General features: G+C 45.6%; 1 protein-coding gene across 3 annotated transcripts in view; it reads right to left on the reverse strand.

Annotated features, from left to right (window-relative positions):
- Positions 1-501: 501 nt before the first annotated feature.
- CDKL2 (cyclin dependent kinase like 2) overlaps positions 502-17,579 on the reverse strand; it is a 29,298-nt gene continuing 12,220 nt past the window's right edge. For 2 of the 3 annotated variants that reach the window (XM_081836318.1, XM_081836317.1), the window contains exons 9-14: positions 16,874-16,997; positions 14,323-14,615; positions 9,689-9,782; positions 5,394-5,511; positions 3,905-4,011; positions 502-1,239 (exon numbers count right to left, since the gene is read on the reverse strand). In XM_081836318.1, the coding sequence (XP_081692444.1) occupies positions 1,180-1,239; positions 3,905-4,011; positions 5,394-5,511; positions 9,689-9,782; positions 14,323-14,615; positions 16,874-16,997 (796 nt within the window). In that variant the 3' untranslated portion in view covers positions 502-1,179. The remainder of the gene's footprint in view (positions 1,240-3,904; positions 4,012-5,393; positions 5,512-9,688; positions 9,783-14,322; positions 14,616-16,873; positions 16,998-17,579) is intronic. The other variant, XM_081836319.1, reaches the window with a different exon arrangement.

Here is a 17,579-nt window from a genome sequence, read left to right on the forward strand (position 1 = left end):
TGTGCATGCACACTTCTTCAGATACACTGAAACAGAAGTCACCGGACCTTTCTATATAGTGAGAAGGTGGGGAGGGGTATTACTCAGAAGGGTGGTGGGAATGGGTGATTGGCAGATAGCTGCGATGAGCCTGTTGACGACTCTTAACGACTGCAATAGGTCTAACAGGAAAAAGCAAGGGGTGAGAAGGTGAAAAATGGCTTTGTCATGTATAATGAGATAAGAATCCAATGTCTTTGTTCAAACCAGGTCTCTCCATAGTTTTAAGTTTGGTGATAAGTTGCTTAGAAGTAATCTGTTTTGTAGCCATCACATGCACAAGTCAGCACTGACAACAGTTAAAATCCTTTCTTTCCTTTAGAGATTGCAAAAACTATATGATCTAACATTGCAGCGTCATGCAAGCTGTTTCTGACAAAACTACTCCTGTACCACTGGCCTCACGGATGAATATATCTATACTGCAGGTATGAAATATTCATTTCTCGTAAGATGAAAGAGGAATTTGCAAAGGCCGTTTTTAATATTGCGGAGTTCTTAGGGCTTTGATCTGCACATTATACAGAAAGGGAGTTTGCTGTGTACGCAGTGGGATTCTAGAATTGAAGCAAGAAATGCACGTTTGCAAAACACCAAAGCAGACTCCCCATGAGGGAGTTGAGGCAGGATACCAGCACATCATGCTTAGCAGTTTACAAACACACATTTCCACCTCTCACTTGACAATATTTGCATGTGACAAAAGATTCTTTCCTGGAGAAAGTGTAACGAGTGCCAGGGAGTCGTTCAAGTACTGAAGCGTTTCACATTTGTACTAGGATTCTGAAAAAATAGCGACGTTACTCCCAGACCTCTTTCGGAAAAAGACGCCGGGCAGTACTTAAAACTCATAAAAGCCCGACACTGCCATGACTGGTATCGTTTCTCCCAGACGCACTGAAATAATTCATTCCAGATGACATTTTATATACATTATAGTCTTATAGCACCTTGGCAACTGTAAAGAAACTGGGAATGTTTGTTTCCTTTTGCTGCCATTACCTAGAATGTGGTGAAAACACACGCCCCTGCTCCCATGTATATCCTCCTCAAAGGGATTCTGTACTTCCCCAAAGGCAACAGGGGTGTAGAAGCATTGCAGACACTTGCAGGATCGAGACCCTTCCGTCTCACTTGACGTTAATGCTCTACTCTGGGGAAAGTGGCGTCTGAAGCGTCTTGCAGAGATATTCCAGATACCTGCAAATTGAGTAAATTTTAATTGGGTTTCCATCAAACCACATCTGTCTGTGGCAACTGATATTCAGAGGTATTTCCATAAACCACTTGGAGGCCCTCTTAAAATATTATCTCTCAATATGGAAGTGCCATACAAGACAGCTAATAGCCATTGAAAGACCTACTCTCTAGATCAGTGGTGGCGAATCTTTTAGAGACCGAGTGCCCAAACTGTAATGCAAAACCCACTTATTTATCACAAAGTGCCAACACCGCAATTTACTGTATTTTTCTGTTGGGGGGGCTCCTAATTAAGATAAGGGGGGGGGGGAAATCACCCAGAGTTCTTGAGGTTTTTTTGGGTGGCCTGGATCCACTCCACCACACACGTGCACAGAGAGTAGCTGACAGGCAGGCAGGCAGGCAGACACTCAGCAGCAGCAGCGACAACACAATCATTTTAAGAAAGGGACTTATGAACTCTGGCACCCTCCTCCATACATCCACATCAAACACACGGGCTCGCACACTCCCTTCCTCCCTCCCTCCCTCACACACGCACACACACATACATACAGAGAGCCGCCCTCTCGCATTCCCTCACGTTATGCACAGCAAAAATCTCAACTACCCGTCTTCATCAGACACACACACACACACACACACTTGCAGTGTGCATGGGCGCAAGCGTCCCCCAGGAGCCTCCTACAGCTCCGTTTCAAGATGGCACAAGGGCTGAGATCGCCATTTCACTCAGTGCTGGGGCGACAGTGCGCGTGCCCACAGAGAGGGCTCTGAGTGCCACCTCTGGCACGCGTGCCATAGGTTCACCACCACAGCTCTAGATGGATGAGAGACAGGGAAATGTTAGTCTCCCAGGGTGAGAGGCTGGGAGGGGAAAGGAGAGACTCCAGGTAAGAACTGGGATCAGCTACTATCCTCTGTGGGTGGCAAGAGCTAATAATTACTTCTGAGAGAGGCCTCAATTTTCTACTTATTTTCTACTTATTCCTAAACATTAGGAAGAACTTCCTGACAGTAAGAGCTGTTCGACAGTGGAATTTGCTGCCAAGGAGTGTGGTGGAGTCTCCTTCTCTGGAGGTCTTGAAGCAGAGGCTTGACAACCATATGTCAGGAGTGCTCTGATGGTGTTTCCTGCTTGGCAGGGGGTTGGACTCAATGGCCCTTGTGGTCTCTTCCAACTCTATGATTCTATTCTATGATTCTATGTATTTTTGGTAGTGGCAATTCTACTGTATTATGGAAATTTTAAAATAAAAATCTCATTCTAAAAACAAAAAGACAGACCTACTCCCTGTGAATTTAAATTTCTTTTACATAACCCCCTTAAAAATAAGAACAATTAATTATTATTTATACCCCACCCATCTGGCTGGGGTTCCCCAGTCACTCTGGGCAGCTCCCAACAAAAGATTAAAAATACAATAAAACACCAGTCATTGAAAACTTCCCTTCAGATGTCTTCTAAATGTCAGGTAGTTGTTTATTTCCTTGACATCTGGTGGGAGGGCATTCCACAGGGTGGGTGCCACTACTGAGAAGGCCCTCTGCCTGGTTCCCTGTAACCTCACTTCTCGCAGTGAGGGAACCGCCAGAAAGCCCCTTCAGGCTGAATTATGGGGGTGGAGAAGCTCCATCAGGTATACAGGGCCAAAGCCTTTTAGGGCTTTACAAGCATGTAGATATGCATGATTCAGTAGAGATTATACACTCTGGCTTCCAAAAAACTTTTGACAAAGTCCCTCCCTCAAAGTCCCTCCCAGTACGTTTCCGAGCACAATTCAAAGTGTTGGTGCTGACCTTTAAAGCCCTAAACGGCCTCGGTCCTCTATACCTGAAGGAGCGTCTCCACCCCCATCGTTCTGCCCGGACACTGAGGTCCAGCACCGAGGGCCTTCTGGCGGTTCCCTCATTACGAGAAGCAAAGCTACAGGGAACCAGGCAGAGGGCCTTCTTGGTAGTGGCACCCGCCTTGTGGAACGCCCTCCCATCAGATGTCAAAGCGATAAATAACTACCTGACATTCAGAAGACATCTTAAGGCAGCCCTGTTCAGGGAAGTTTTTAATCTGTGATATTTTAGTGTATTTCTGGTTTTTATGGAAGCCGCCCAGAGTGGCTGGGGAAAGAGGGCCTTCTCGGTAGTGGCACCAGCCCTGTGGATTGCCCTCCCACCAGATGTCAAAGAGAAAAATAACTACCAAGCTTTTAGAAGACATCTGAAGGCAGCCCTGTTTAGGGAAGCTTTTAATACTTAATGCTGTATTGTTTTTAACACTCGATTGGGAGCCGCCCAGAGTGGCTGGGGAAAGTCAGCCAGATGGGCAGGGTATAAATAATAAATTATTATTATAATTATAGGCTCTGTTGCTTTCTAAAAGGCAGGGCAAGGCGAATGAAAGTTGGCATATCAAAACACTACAAATCACCATCTCTATTCCCAAGAGTCTCTAAGCAGGGGTTTCTCAGAAGCCAACAGGAGTCACATGGCACAAGGGCCAACTGGGTTCAACCTGGACCTCTGTGGTTTGGGCACTTCTCTAAGGCACACCCTGCATCCTACGAGCCCCGTGGACTGCGGGGACAGGCATCTCACAAGAGATGCCTTACTAGCTCAATAGCTGGAGACTTACCCTCTCCTTCCCAAACTCTGAGCAATTTAGTACCTGGTGCAGGGCGAGGCTCGGGTTCTGAAGGTCTATTGTGGTGAGAGACGGCATGCGAGACTCAGAAACAATTTTGTTTTCTTTCTTCAGAAATCTGGGATTCCGAGCTACGGACAAAGGCAACCCAATTTGTTTTCATATCATCTTATCGTCATTCTTTCCTTGCGAAAGTAGTCTCTCCTTCCTGTGGCTTGCAGCGTGACACATTTTCCTTTTGATTTGGCTTATGCAAACATCAAAAGCTATTTTGATATTTATGTTCGGTTATCTGAACGTGGTTCACATCTGCTTAGCTGGTCTCCCCCCCCCCCACTCCGCCCCCAGTTCCACGCCCTTTTTTTTTTTATAGAAGTTTGACCACAAAAAGCAGGGATGGGAAAACATGGACTCTTGCCAGTTAAGCAGGCTGGCACCGTGATTCCTCACAACTGCTGTACAAGCCGATGGGTGGATCATTATGGGCTGAGCATTTGTACACATGCATCAATTAGCGCATTTTTGGAATGAACTTATCTGTGCAAGTTGGAAGCACATCAGTAATTCCAAGAACTATCCCAGGAATGTAAAACATCAAAGCTGAATCTAAGAACATGTTTCTCTCAACTGCTTATTCACAACTTTTGTGTGCCTGGCTAAGGGCATGGCAAAACTTCATACACTTATATACGTACTTTTATTTTCCTATGGGCAGTATAATTTCATAAAGTTCATTCGTGGTTCATGTTTTTCCCATTTCTTTTTTTAAAAAAATTACAGTGGTACCTTGGTTTTCGAAACAGCTTAGTTCAAAAACAACTTGGAACCCGAACGCTGCAAAACCGGAAGTAGGTGTTCCGGTTTCCGAACTATTTTTCAGAAGCCGAACGTGCTCCATTTTGAGTCCCCCTGTGTTTCCTGTTGCGCTGCTAATTTGTGTCCCCCCCCCCCCGCCATTGTAATTCAAGCCTTCTGTTTCTGATTGCAGTGTTCTGAGACGTTATTTGGAGCTTATATTTGGTGCTTTTATTTTTGCTATTTATTTTGCGTTTTTTTGTTTTGAGGCTTTTTCAGTTAATTTGTTTTTGTGACTGTATGGATCCCAGTTCAGTTACTGATTGTGACTGCAGAAATGGATAAAAGCCACCCATCCAGACAATGACTATGATCAGTGCAGGTAAGATTTTTTTTTTAGTTTTTATCATCTACAATACTATTTTATTTATTTTATAGTACAGTACATTGTTTATTGCTTTCATTTATGGATCAATGGTCTCGTTAGATAGTAAAATCCATGTTGAATTGCTGTTTTAGGGGTTGTTTTTAAAAGTCTGCAACGGATTAATCCATTTTGCATTACTTTCTATGGGAAAGCGCACCTTGGTTTTGGAATGCTTTGGTTTTGGAATGGACTTCCGCAACGGATTAAGTTTGAGAACCAAGGTATCACTGTATCATTATTATTTAGCTGCTAGATCCCATAATTGGTTGAATATCCATCATGAACTCTTACCGTCCACACCTTTGAGTTCAGGGAGATAGCCGTAGTTAAGCTCTGGCAAACGTACATCTGTTTTGGAAAACTCCCATCTTTTCTTGTTTGTCTGAAGCACGTTGTTTTCATTCGAGACCTGTTACCAAGCCGTTAATTGGAGAAAACATGAAGAAAAAGTTGCTTTTGAAAAACAACAACCCTAATCCATGGTCTACATTTAGTACTTTTTTAAAGGCCACTTTCCATAACATACAGAGATTATACAAATTACCAACATCCACTATCTCTGGGCTCCCTATCAGCCCTCATCGGACTGGCCAAAGCAGGAATGGTTAAACACAGAGTTTCATTCAGATATGCTAAGCTCCAGACAGGATCTGGACCAAGAGAGATACTATTCAAAAGCATAGCTGTCAACTTACAGATTTGAAAATAAGGGACCAGCGGCCTCGAAAATAAGGGATCAGAAGCCAAAATAAGGGATTTTCAGAGCAAAAGGTATGTTCGACTTCTGAGCCCCTCTGAGCCAAAAGCAGAAAGCCCAGCCAGCAGCCAAACGAAGCCTCAAGCGGTGGTTCCCACAGTGCAGCAACCCAGCAAAGGGGATGCAGCAAGGAAAACCACACCGTCACCTCTCCGCTGGGAAGCGCTGAGCAAAGGCGAGTCCCCAGGCAAGGCGGCCGATTTGATCGGCACAAGGCATGCAAGCTCCACCCCCCAGTCGTTCTTACACTCCTTATTGGGTGAGCAACGCAGCCAAGCAACACAGTTGGAGCCTCCCTCCTCCCTGGCCGGCAGGGAGGGAGGGAGAGGAGCTGCTTCCTTTGAAACCCGGGAAATTTAAGGGACATCATCAATAAGGGACAGCAGCGGGACACGGCGCTGGGATAAGGGAGTTTCCCGCCAAATAAGGGACGGTTGACAGCTATGTTCAAAAGCAGTCTAGATTTTGAAAGCAAATCAGCCCAGTTGGTGCGATGTCTCCTGAGGCTGCGAAGGGGGAAGCGGTGGAGAAGGGAGTCAGTGGAGATATCCAGTACCGTTTCAGATGGGGGTCTCTCCCAGTCCTGCCTGAAAATGCTGGGACCCTCCTACATGCACTCTGACATTGAGCCGTAGTTCTGCCTGTTATAGGAATTCTAAGGTCTCAAATATAGAATAAATGCTGTCTAAATATATACAGTGGTGCCCCACAAGACGAATGCCTCGCAAGACGGAAAACCCGCTAGACGTCTTGCGAGGCACCACTGTATATATATATTAAAAACTGTCCATTTATTTTATTTCTTTTATATATTTCAATTGCGTCAGACCAACCTACTTGAATCCAGAATAAACGCTGGTAATTGCACACACACATACCATATTTTTCTGTGTATAACACACCTCTGTGTATAAGACTTTTGGGGGACTCCAACTTAAGGAAATGGGGGCAGATTGCCCAGAGTTTTTGATCTTTTTGGGGGGGGAGTTGCCGGAAATTGCTCACGCTCACCCATAAAAGCCACCTATTGTCTGTCCCCTCGCCGGCAGAAGCCGCCCATTGCCCACTCAACTGCCGCAGCGACAGCAAATCAACACCAGTCCTTGCCACAGCCACCAATAACATGCCTCTGACAATCTCCGGCTAGCAGAAGCAACCAGTCCCACGTCACCACTATGCACTGATCGTGTATAAGACGCCCCTACCCCAATTTTTTAACGTCATTTTAAAAGAAAAGGCCATCGTCTTATACACGGAAAAGTACAGTAGGTATATAAGCTGCATGTCTAGGCAGAATCCGAGACCAGGGAGAAGAGTTGGTGGAGGAAGATTGGAAGAAATTTAAAGACTATTTACAGAAACATTGTAAAATTAATAACTGTTAGAAGGATGTTGGAATGATATTATATGATTTTAGCAGGAATGATATAAAGGATCTGGGAAACTGACTGTTAATTGGTGAAAGGAGGAAAAGTAAAGTTACATTATATTAAGATAAATTACAGGACTATAACTATAAGAGAGGGAAAGGATTTGCTGAAATGGATAACTGGTCTAGAATACAAAAAAAGGGAGGTGTGAGGAGGTCAAGGAAATAAGCTAATGAAAGACAAGTAATGAGCAAATTTGCTGCATTTTTCTTTGTTTTTTGTTTTTATTTTTTCGTCTTTGTTTAATGGATCTTATTTTTTTGTTTTTTCATATTGTGAAGTGTTGTTTTATGTGGTATTTTTACTTTTTATTTTTTCTTTCTGTAACTTGTAAAACTTTAATAAATATTTTATATATATATATATATATATGCTTTCGTAGATTTTCACGGGTACAGGAATGCAGGTTTTGGTGTCCTCGGGTGTCTTCCCGTGTAAAAGTTGGGGTGTCTAGGCGACGTTTCGACGAGGTCTCACTCGTCATCTTCAGGCTGGTGCTTTCGGCTTCTTGTTACTGGAACAGAGCAGGATCTCAGTGTTTGAGTTCCTATAAATACTGTAGAGGGGGTGTGGTGTATAGCCTCCAATGTTCTGGGCAGAGAGGAAGTTCCCAGGCTTCAAGAAGTTCTCAGGCTTGAAGAAAAGGCACACTAGCCTGGGAACTTCCTCTCTGCCCAGAACATTGGAGGCTATACACCACACCCCCTCTACAGTATTTATAGGAACTCAAACACTGAGATCCTGCTCTGTTCCAGTAACAAGAAGCCGAAAGCACCAGCCTGAAGATGACGAGTGAGACCTCGTTGAAACGTCGCCTAGACACCCCAACTTTTACACGGGAAGACACCCGAGGACACCAAAACCTGCATATATATATATATATATATATATATATATATATATATATATGCCGCATGTCTAAAATAATACAGAGCAATCCAAAGTCATCTTGGCTTTCCTAAAGACTCTCAGTATTTCCTCTGCCTCCTTCTTCCCCCTTGCTTGAGAACACTTAGGCAGAGAGCAACCAGGGGGAATTCCAGAAGGGATTCCTCTCCTATATCTAGGAACCTCCTTTGTATTAATTGTCATTGTTTTCCCAGGTGCTCCTCATTGAGGGATGTCTGAGGGGCATCTCGATGGTCTTATCCAGGGGTCAGCAAACTTTTTCAGCAGAGGGCCAGTCCACTGTCCCTCAGACCTTGTGGGGGGCTGGACTATATTTTGAAAAAATGATAATGAATGAATTCTTATGCCCCACAAATAACCCAGAGATGCATTTTAAATAAAAGCACACATCCTACTCATGTAAAAACACCAGGCAGGCCCCACAAATAACCCAGATATGCATTTTAAATAAAAGGACACATTCCACTCATGTAAAAACACGCTGATTCCCGGACCATCCACGGGCCGGATTTAGAAGGCGACTGGGCTGGATTAGGCCCCCAGACCTTAGTTTGCCTACCCATGGTTTTATCATATGCTAATGTTTTGTGTAAACTGTGTCTGGAACTATGTAAAACTTGCTAAATCCTCAGGAATATCACCCCTTGGCCTGTCTCAGCCATAGTAACCCCACCTTAGGTGTGATGCAATATCTGAATTTTTGTAGACGGGATGTCCTCCTTCTCTACGCCAAAATGAAAACCCTTAAAAGAGAGGTTTTCTTCTGGATTCTGGGTCTCTCTTGCCTCCTTGCCAGGAGGGGAGGGAACTCTGTTGCAACAGAAAAATAAAAATCTGCCTTGCTTTCACTGTCTCCTGCCTCCATCCATTCATATCTGAAGGAGCGTTTCCACCCCCATCGTTCTACCCAGACACTGAGGTCTAGCTTCTGGCGGTTCCCTCGCTGCGAGAAGCCAAGTTACAGGGAACCAGGCAGAGGGCCTTCTCGGTAGTGGCACCCGCCCTGTGGAACGCCCTCCCACCAGATGTCAAAGAGAACAACAACTACCAGACTTTTAGAAGACATCTGAAGGCAGCCCTGTTTAGGGAAGCTTTTAATGTTTGATGCATTACTGTATTTTAATATTCTGTTGAAAGCCGCCCAGAGTGGCTGGGGAAGCCCGGCCAGATGGGCGGGGTATAGGGGTATATTATTATTATTATTATTATTATTATTATTATTATTATTATCTCTAACCGATCATGGACTTAGGGGAATCAGTCCCTTGGGGAGCTGGGGAGCAAAAGCTATTGTTTTTATATCATGCACTTCAAACAGAACACACTTGCTTGCATTAGGACGTTAGCCAAGAATTGCAACACAACCAACTCTCAGACAAAGAGAAAGGAATTGAATTCAAACCTAGGGCTGGCATTAAGAACAAGGCGTCCTGTGACAGAGTCTCTGAAACATTCTTGCTCTCACTAGAATTTTTTTTTTAAGAGCTTACCGATGCAGCCAGGTTGATGCTATAGTGTCCTACTGGTGATTTTTTCCCTTGCTTTAGGAAAGGGTTGAGGTATCTTTTAGACTTCTCATCAATCCTGAAAATGCAACACACACAAAACCCAGAGAAATTATTTAAAAAAACCCATTTCCAAACATTGCATCATGGCTAATAGACAGAACTATTTCTGGGCATGGCTGGGAAACACACATCGTGCAGAAACGCTGCTGAAATTAAATACAGTTGTACCTTGGGCTAAGTACTTAATTCGTTCTGGAAGTCCGTTCTTAACCTGAAGTACCACTTTAAACTAATGGGGCCTCCAGCTGCTGCCGCGCCGCCGGAGCACAATTTCTGTTCTCATCCTGAAGCAAAGTTCTTAACCCGAGGTACTATTTCTGGGTTAGCAGAGTCCAGGGGCGCCGACTTATAAAAAATATTGGGGGGGCGGGGGCCCATACCGACTTATAAAAAATATTGGGGGGGCCCAAGACCTCCAAACCGCTGCTGCTAGGGGAACGAAAGGGGCGAGCCCCGGGCTGCCCCGACCTTAAGTGAACCTGTGAGGGCCCGCCCTTTGCGGCAGCCGATTGGCTGCCGCCGTGGGCGGTGAATATTAATGAGCTAGGGGGAATCCCCGCTGATGGGTCGAGAGCCCGCAACCCCACCCCCTCTCTAGATCGGGAGTGGCTTTGTTTTAACTCATTACTGAATGTATTTTAAAAGGTAACTATCGTCAAACAAGGAAAATAAAAAATACCAACATAATTTTGTGATTTTACAAAGCATAATATAACTAATAATTTTCTTAAATTATTGGGGGGCGGAGCCCCCCCAAACGAATTTTTGAGGGGGCTCGGGCCCCCTCAGGCCCCATGGAGTCGGCGCCTATGGCAGTCTGTCACCTGAAGCATATGTAACCCGAGGTACCACTGTACTAGGCAGAAAGCCCAGGGCAGAGTTATGAAGATAGGGGCTGCAGATAGGGCCTCTGGCTTGGTTCAAAGAGTTGCAGGGCACCTAAAAGACTGGAAGATTTATCGTGGCATAAGCTGTTGTGGGCCACTTCCCTAAAAATCACACGGGTTCCTCAGCCCTTTGTGTCAAAGAGTGGAGCAGGTTGGCTAGGACTGAGGAAGACCTGTTTGTTTGCAAAAGCCTTTAGAGGAGCAAAACGGAAAAAAGAATGAGCTCCACTCTGAATCCAGCATTTACCAATCAAATCAAAAGTCGTATCTCGAGAATACCATCCTGTTTCCCCCAGTGGCCAGCCAGATGCCTCTGGGAAGCGAACAAGCAGGAAGTTATAAGCTTACTTGGGCTTAATTAGGCCACTTAATTAGCAAATGGAAGTTGTGTCAACATGCTACTTTAGCACAGTTAATGGGAAGAACTCACACAAAAAATCCACGATAGTGAATATGGGATACTGTTAAGTACCTATTCAGGACATGTCCTGTGGAAAACAGACCTAACTTTGTGATAAAAAGGTATACTAAGGACTCAGAAATCCTGGAACCCAGAAAAGCCAACCAAAAGCCATGAATCACCGGGATTGATCCATTAAATTCAAAGAAGCTGTGTCAAGCCCTAACTCAAATCTCGCCTCAGTCACAAACGTACCCAGTGGTTTTAGGACCGGCAAACTCAAGCCCTCGATCCCCATTCCCTTTCTGTAACGCAAGGATAATATATTAAGAAGAAGAAGTGAAGAGAAGAGTTTGGCTTTGATATCCTGCTTTATCACTACCCAAAGGAGTCTCAAGCGGCTAACATTCTCCTTTCCCTTCCTGCCCCACAACAAACACTCTGTGAGGTGAGTGGGGCTGAGAGACTTCAGAGAAGTGTGACTGGCCCAAGGTCACCCACCCAGCAGCTGCATGTGGAGGAGCGGGGAATCGAACCCGGTTCCCCAGATTACGAGTCCACTGCTCTTAACCACTACACTACACTGGAGACACTGAAAGCATGCTGACTATTTTATCAGAGCACTGTAGAAAGTGCTAAGCAATATGGACTGTTTCGCACAACAATATCCTCGGCTCCAACCATGCAGGTTGGTGCAGCCAATCACAGCTCCCTAACGAGCTACTCGTTAGGATACTGATGTTCCGTTCCACCTTAAAAGGAACAGGAATGAATGTTGTGTGTCACATGCCTGTTTACAGTCCAGCACAGCTTGCTGGGAACTTCCATTGTGTTTAGCTTTTGTTTTATGCTGTTTGCTTGGACAGGAAGAGTAGCAGACATGCTTTTCATAGAATCATAGAATCACAGAGTTGGAAGAGACCACAAGGGCCATCGAGTCCAACCCCCTGCCAAGCAGGAAACACCATCAGAGCACTCCTGACATATGGTTGTCAAGCCTCTGCTTTCCTTTCTTCTAATGCTGAATAAAGGTAAAGGTACCCCTGACCATTAAGGCCAGTCATGGACGACTCTAGGGTTGCGGCGCTCATCTCGCTCTATAGGCCAAGGGAGCCGGCGTTTGTCCACAGACAGTATCCAGGTCACGTGGCCAGCATGACTAAGCCATTCTGGTGAACCAGAGCAGCGCACGGAAATGCTGTTTACCTTCCTGCCGGAGCGGTACCTATTTATCTACTTGCACTTTGACGTGCTTTTGAACTGCTAGGTGGGCAGGAGCTGGGACTGCGCAAGAGGAGCTCACCCCTTCGCGGGGACTCGAACCGCCGACCTTCTGATTGGCAAGCCCTAGGCTCTGTGGTTTAGACCACTGAATAAAGTAAAGGTAAAGGGACCCCTGACCATTAGGTCCAGTCGTGGCCGACTCTGGGGTTGTGGTGCTTATCTCGCTTTATTGGCTGAGGGAGCCGGCGTACAGCTTCTGGGTCATGTGGGTCATGTGGCCAGCATGACTAAGCTGCTTCTGGCGAACCAGAGCAGCACACAGAAATGCCGTTTACCTTCCCCACGGAATTATTTATCTACTTGCATTTTTTGGCGTGCTTTCTAGGTTGGCAGGAGCTGGGACCGAGCAACGGGAGCTCACCCCGTCGCAGGGATTCGAACTGCCAACCTTCTGATCGGCAAGTCCTAGGCTCCGTGGTTTAACCCACAGCGCCACCCGCATCCCACTGAATAAACGCTTGTAAATATGCTTACATGTGTCTCTGTCCGCTACTTCTGCTGCAAAGAGTTCTTATCTCTGCTGGCTTGCGTGCTCAGTCTCTAATGGTCTCTGAGGCTTGAGTTACAGTTTTGATGCTGTTCTGAGAACTGGACTGCGCCCAGCTGCTGGCCGGTCTGCTTTAGCCAGCTGGGGGCCTGCCAAATGCCCCCACCTCCCCAAACGCATCCCAACACTACTATTCTTGTTAAAATATTTACCGTATTTTTTGCTCTATAAGACTCGCTTTTTCCCTCCTAAAAAGTAAGGGGAAATGTGTGTGCGTCTTACGGAGCGAATGCAGGCTGCGCAGCTATCGCTGAAGCCAGAACAGCAAGAGGGATTGTGTGGACAGGCGGAGTCCCCAGATCCCGAGTGGTCCCCCCCGTCATGTGGAATAACGACTCTAGACAATGTGCTATGGGATTAAATTGGCCACAACTTTATTAAATTTCAAATGTGGGTAGACCTTGGCTCAGGCATTGGGCGTTCTCCCTCCCTAGTCCCCAGCCGGGGACCTAGGGAGCATCAGGGTTATCCAGTGTGTGTGGGGGGGGATGGGCCGGCTCTGGAGAACATATGTTCAAGCAGAGATAGCCGCCCCCGTTACGCCGCCGCAGGGGAGAGCAGTGACGACCTTTCGGCGTACGGCCAAAGCCTCCCTTCAAAAACCCCTTTAATGGGGAACCCTGGTATCGCCGCCGCAAAGAGGAAGATGGACTAAAGGATTCCGCCCAAGGCCTGATACCGCCAAAGTTGTGACGTTTTGCTACGGGAAAGGCGAAACCTGCCAATGCAGGGAAATTCCTTTCCGGCCCTTTAACAGCGACCTTATCGTAGCAGCGCCCGCATACCTGTGGAGACAGGTTAACCTGCAAAACCTATGAAGAAAAGTTAACCTGGAAAAGAAGACATTAACTGAGGGTGGGTAGGGTGGGAGAAGCTCTGGAGCCAAGTGAGGATTAACAATTAAGATCCACCCTCTATTGTGTGGGCAGGTAATCCCTCCCCTTACCTGGGCTGGTTTCCCTGGCAACGCTTCCCCCAGGTGGGATTGGACAACTCACTGGGGTAGGCGGGGACCTCCAGGTATCCCACCTGAGGGAAGGCAAAGCCTATGCTGATGGGGCCACTCCAGATCCAGGGCTGCACGCGTCCACGCAAAAGGCGCCCCCCGTTTTAAGTGGGGAGCGGTCATTGCTGCTTTCGCTGCACAGCGATCCCTCTTGCTGTTCTGGCTTCTGAGATTCAAAATATTTTTTTTCTTGTTTTCCTCCTCCAAAAACTAGGTGCGTCTTGTGGTCTGGAGCGTCTTATAGAGTGAAAAATACGGTACATGGTTAAAAAAGTGTAATTATTCTTGTATAATTATAAATGTAATGTGTGAAGTAGCTCTTAGCTTGAATTAGGCAAGATGCAAGGACATCTGCATGCTCAACACACAGCGCCAGAACTATGCTAGAATGAAGCAGGGAGCCCTGAAAGGTACTTTGTTATTTTACTTTACCTGTAATTATGCATTCCCAGTTTCGACCCCAAACCAGGGTTTCCACCGATGCTGGAGGATATGGTGGAATAATTCTGTGTAATGGGAGGGATCACCGTGCCGGGATTTTTCACATAATCCAGGCTGCTACTGGAATCTTTCAAAGTTGTCGAGGGATTCGCCTTGACCTGCCCAGCTCCACTCTCATAAAGGAAACTCGCATTTGAAGATCTGTCCGATTTCTCGGGGTCGACCTTGGACAACTTCATTCTGAACAGCTTGGAGTCTTTCAGCTTGGATTCCACGCCCAAGTCCTGTTTCAAATCCAAGAATTGTAGTGTTAAATAAATGAATGGCAGGTTGCTTGGGGGAAAGCCCTGGAGAAGAGGGGATGGGGGACTTTGGGGAGAAGGGGAATTTCAGTCTCTGTAACTGATTCATGGGTCCAGAACGACTGGGGATAAGCTGCTCAGGCCTGACAGCTAAGTCTGCGGATATCGTGTTGTTATAAGAATTCTAAGGTCCCAAACATAAATTAAACATTCATAAATGTACAAGGCAAACACATACATAATTAGAAATTACTTATTGTAACCGTTGAGTGGATTTCTGTTTAACTTTTATATGTTGATATTCAACAGTATAAAATAATAATGTTACTTTTTTATGTAGGTTGCTTATTTTAAAGTTCTGTTTCATTATCACATTTTTGAATTGCATTAGATTGTTATAAGATGCACATTTTGTTTCTTCAGCTTGTAAATCACCTTGAGTATTGTTAAGATAGAAAGACGATGATGAAAATGATGAAGTACATAAACCACGTGTCTGAAATAGTACAGGAGAGCAATCCTGAAGCCATTTTGATTCGCCCAAATTGACCTCAAATATTTCTCTGCAAGGAGAAAGGAAATGGGAAAAACCTCCCCGCTGTCTTTTGCTTGCAAATCCTGTCTTTAGGGCATATTTTTGTATGAATAGGGCGAGCCTGTGTCCTGCATTCAGGAACTAAAGCAAGCATAGGCAAGCTTGGCCCTCCAGATGTTTTGGGACTACAATTCCCATCATCCCTGACCCCTGGTCCTGTTAGCTAGGGATGATGGGAGTTGTAGTCCCAAAGCATCCGGAGGGCTGAGTTTGCCACCACCAAAGAATGGCCAGGCTGCCCAGGTAATGCAACCAGCGACCATTAACAGGTATCCTGGCAGACAGGATTTCTGCTGTAGACCCACCTCCTTCTGTGATGCATGTATGATGTTTTAGGGGGGTGGTCTTGGGCTACAGGGTGGGCAATTTCAAAAGTCTATATAAGGGCTTGCACACCATTGTTCTGGGTTACTCTTACCTCCTTCGTGTGATGAGTGGGGACCCTGTTGCAACAGTTTAATAGAGATCAGGCTTACTAGCTGCTTTGCTTCTCAATATTCTCTGGTTGGCCTCTGTTATTTTCTCCTGCCAATAGGGAACCCGCTTAAGGACTCTATACGGGCTCTTGGATACCCCATAAGGGGAAAAGAGCACTTTCCCCCCCTTATACAGTGGTGCCCCGCAAGACGAATGCCTCGCAAGACGGAAAACCCGCTAGACGAAAGGGTTTTCCGTTTTGGAGACGCTTCACAAAACGAATTTCCCTATGGGCTTGCTTCGCAAGACGAAATGTCTTGCGAGTTTTTCCGACTTTCCCCCCCCTTTTTCTAAGCTGCTAAGCCATTTATCAGCTGACCCGCTAAGCTGATAAGCCGCTAAAAGCCGCTAAGCGCGCTAATCCGCTAAGCCGTCAATGGGCTTGTTTCGCAAGACGAAAAAACCGCTAGACGAAGAGAATCGCGGAACGGATTCTTTTTGTCTTGCGAGGCACCACTGTAACAGTGTTTTTGCTAACAAAGAGTTAATTCCAACTTTGAACAGTGTGATTTACTGCCTGCTGGCATCTATCTTATAGAATCATAGAATCATAGAATCATAGAGTTGGAAGAGACCACAAGGGCCATCGAGTCCAACCCCCTGCCAAGCAGGAAACACCATCAGAGCACTCCTGACATATGGTTGTCAAGCCTCTGCTTAAAGACCTCCAAAGAAGGAGACTCCACCACACTCCTTGGCAGCAAATTCCACTGTCGAACAGCTCTTACTGTCAGGAAGTTCTTCCTAATGTTTAGGTGGAATCTTTTTTCTTGTAGTTTGGAACCATTGCTCCGTGTCCGCTTCTCTGGAGCAGCAGAAAACAACCTTTCTCCATCCTCTATGTGACATCCTCTTATATATTTGAACATGGCTATCATATCACCCCTTAACCTCCTCTTCTCCAGGCTAAACATGCCCAGCTCCCTTAGCCGTTCTTCATAAGGCATCGTTTGATAAGACTTCTTGCATGGCATGAATTTGCTAGTGGCATCACCAACAATTCTTCTTCCTAATCAGGAACTATTCTCGTTCCTTCTTGTTCTCCTCCATTCTCAGCAACTTTTAACTTGAGAACTTCATCAGCAGAGACAAGACCAGGGGAGATGGTCTGACTCAGAACATGGCATTACAGATAGGAATACAGAAGAATAAACCAAGTTCCACATACCTGGATTACAAGCGTTTTCTTTTCATCACCGGAATCGTCTTTGTCTTTCCTGCTTATTTTCGATTTCTTGGGCAAAGGGTGGTCTCTTTCTTTCTGGATCTTTGCTTTAAGTTCCTGGGTGAACCTTTATTTTTTGTGTTTGAAGAAGAAGAGCACATGTACAAAATGAAACCTTTTTAAAATTAATTGCTCTGTAGACAAAATTCTGAACACACTGAAGGCAGCCCTGTTTAGGGAAGTTTTTAATGTTTAATGCTGTATTGTGTTTTTAATATTTGGTTGGGAGCCGCCCAGAGTGGCTGGGGAAACCCAGCCAGATGGGCGGGGTATAAATAATAAATTATATTATTATTATTATACTGGAATCCTCTCCCTTGCAACAAGGACTCTGGATAATATGTTCTGCCCCAACCTTAACATCACCACAAACTTGTAAGGTAAATGAACAGCGAAACCCAAAGCGACCCTTGGACATAAAAAAGGAAGAAGAGAAATTTGATAAGACTTCAGCATCTTAGGAGGGGAAGGAAAAGAGATCAGAACAAAAAGCATGCATATAATCTGCAGACCCATGGCATGGGTAGGCAAACTAAGGCCCGGAGGCCGGATACGGCCCAATCGCCTTCTCAATCCGGCCCATGGATGGTGCAGGAATCAGCATGTTTTTACATGAGTAGAATGCGTGCTTTTATTTAAAATGCATCTC

Source organism: Podarcis erhardii (genome assembly GCF_964252035.2).
Source record: "Podarcis erhardii genome assembly, chromosome: 13".
In the NCBI taxonomy this organism is placed as follows: Eukaryota; Metazoa; Chordata; class Lepidosauria; order Squamata; family Lacertidae; genus Podarcis; species Podarcis erhardii.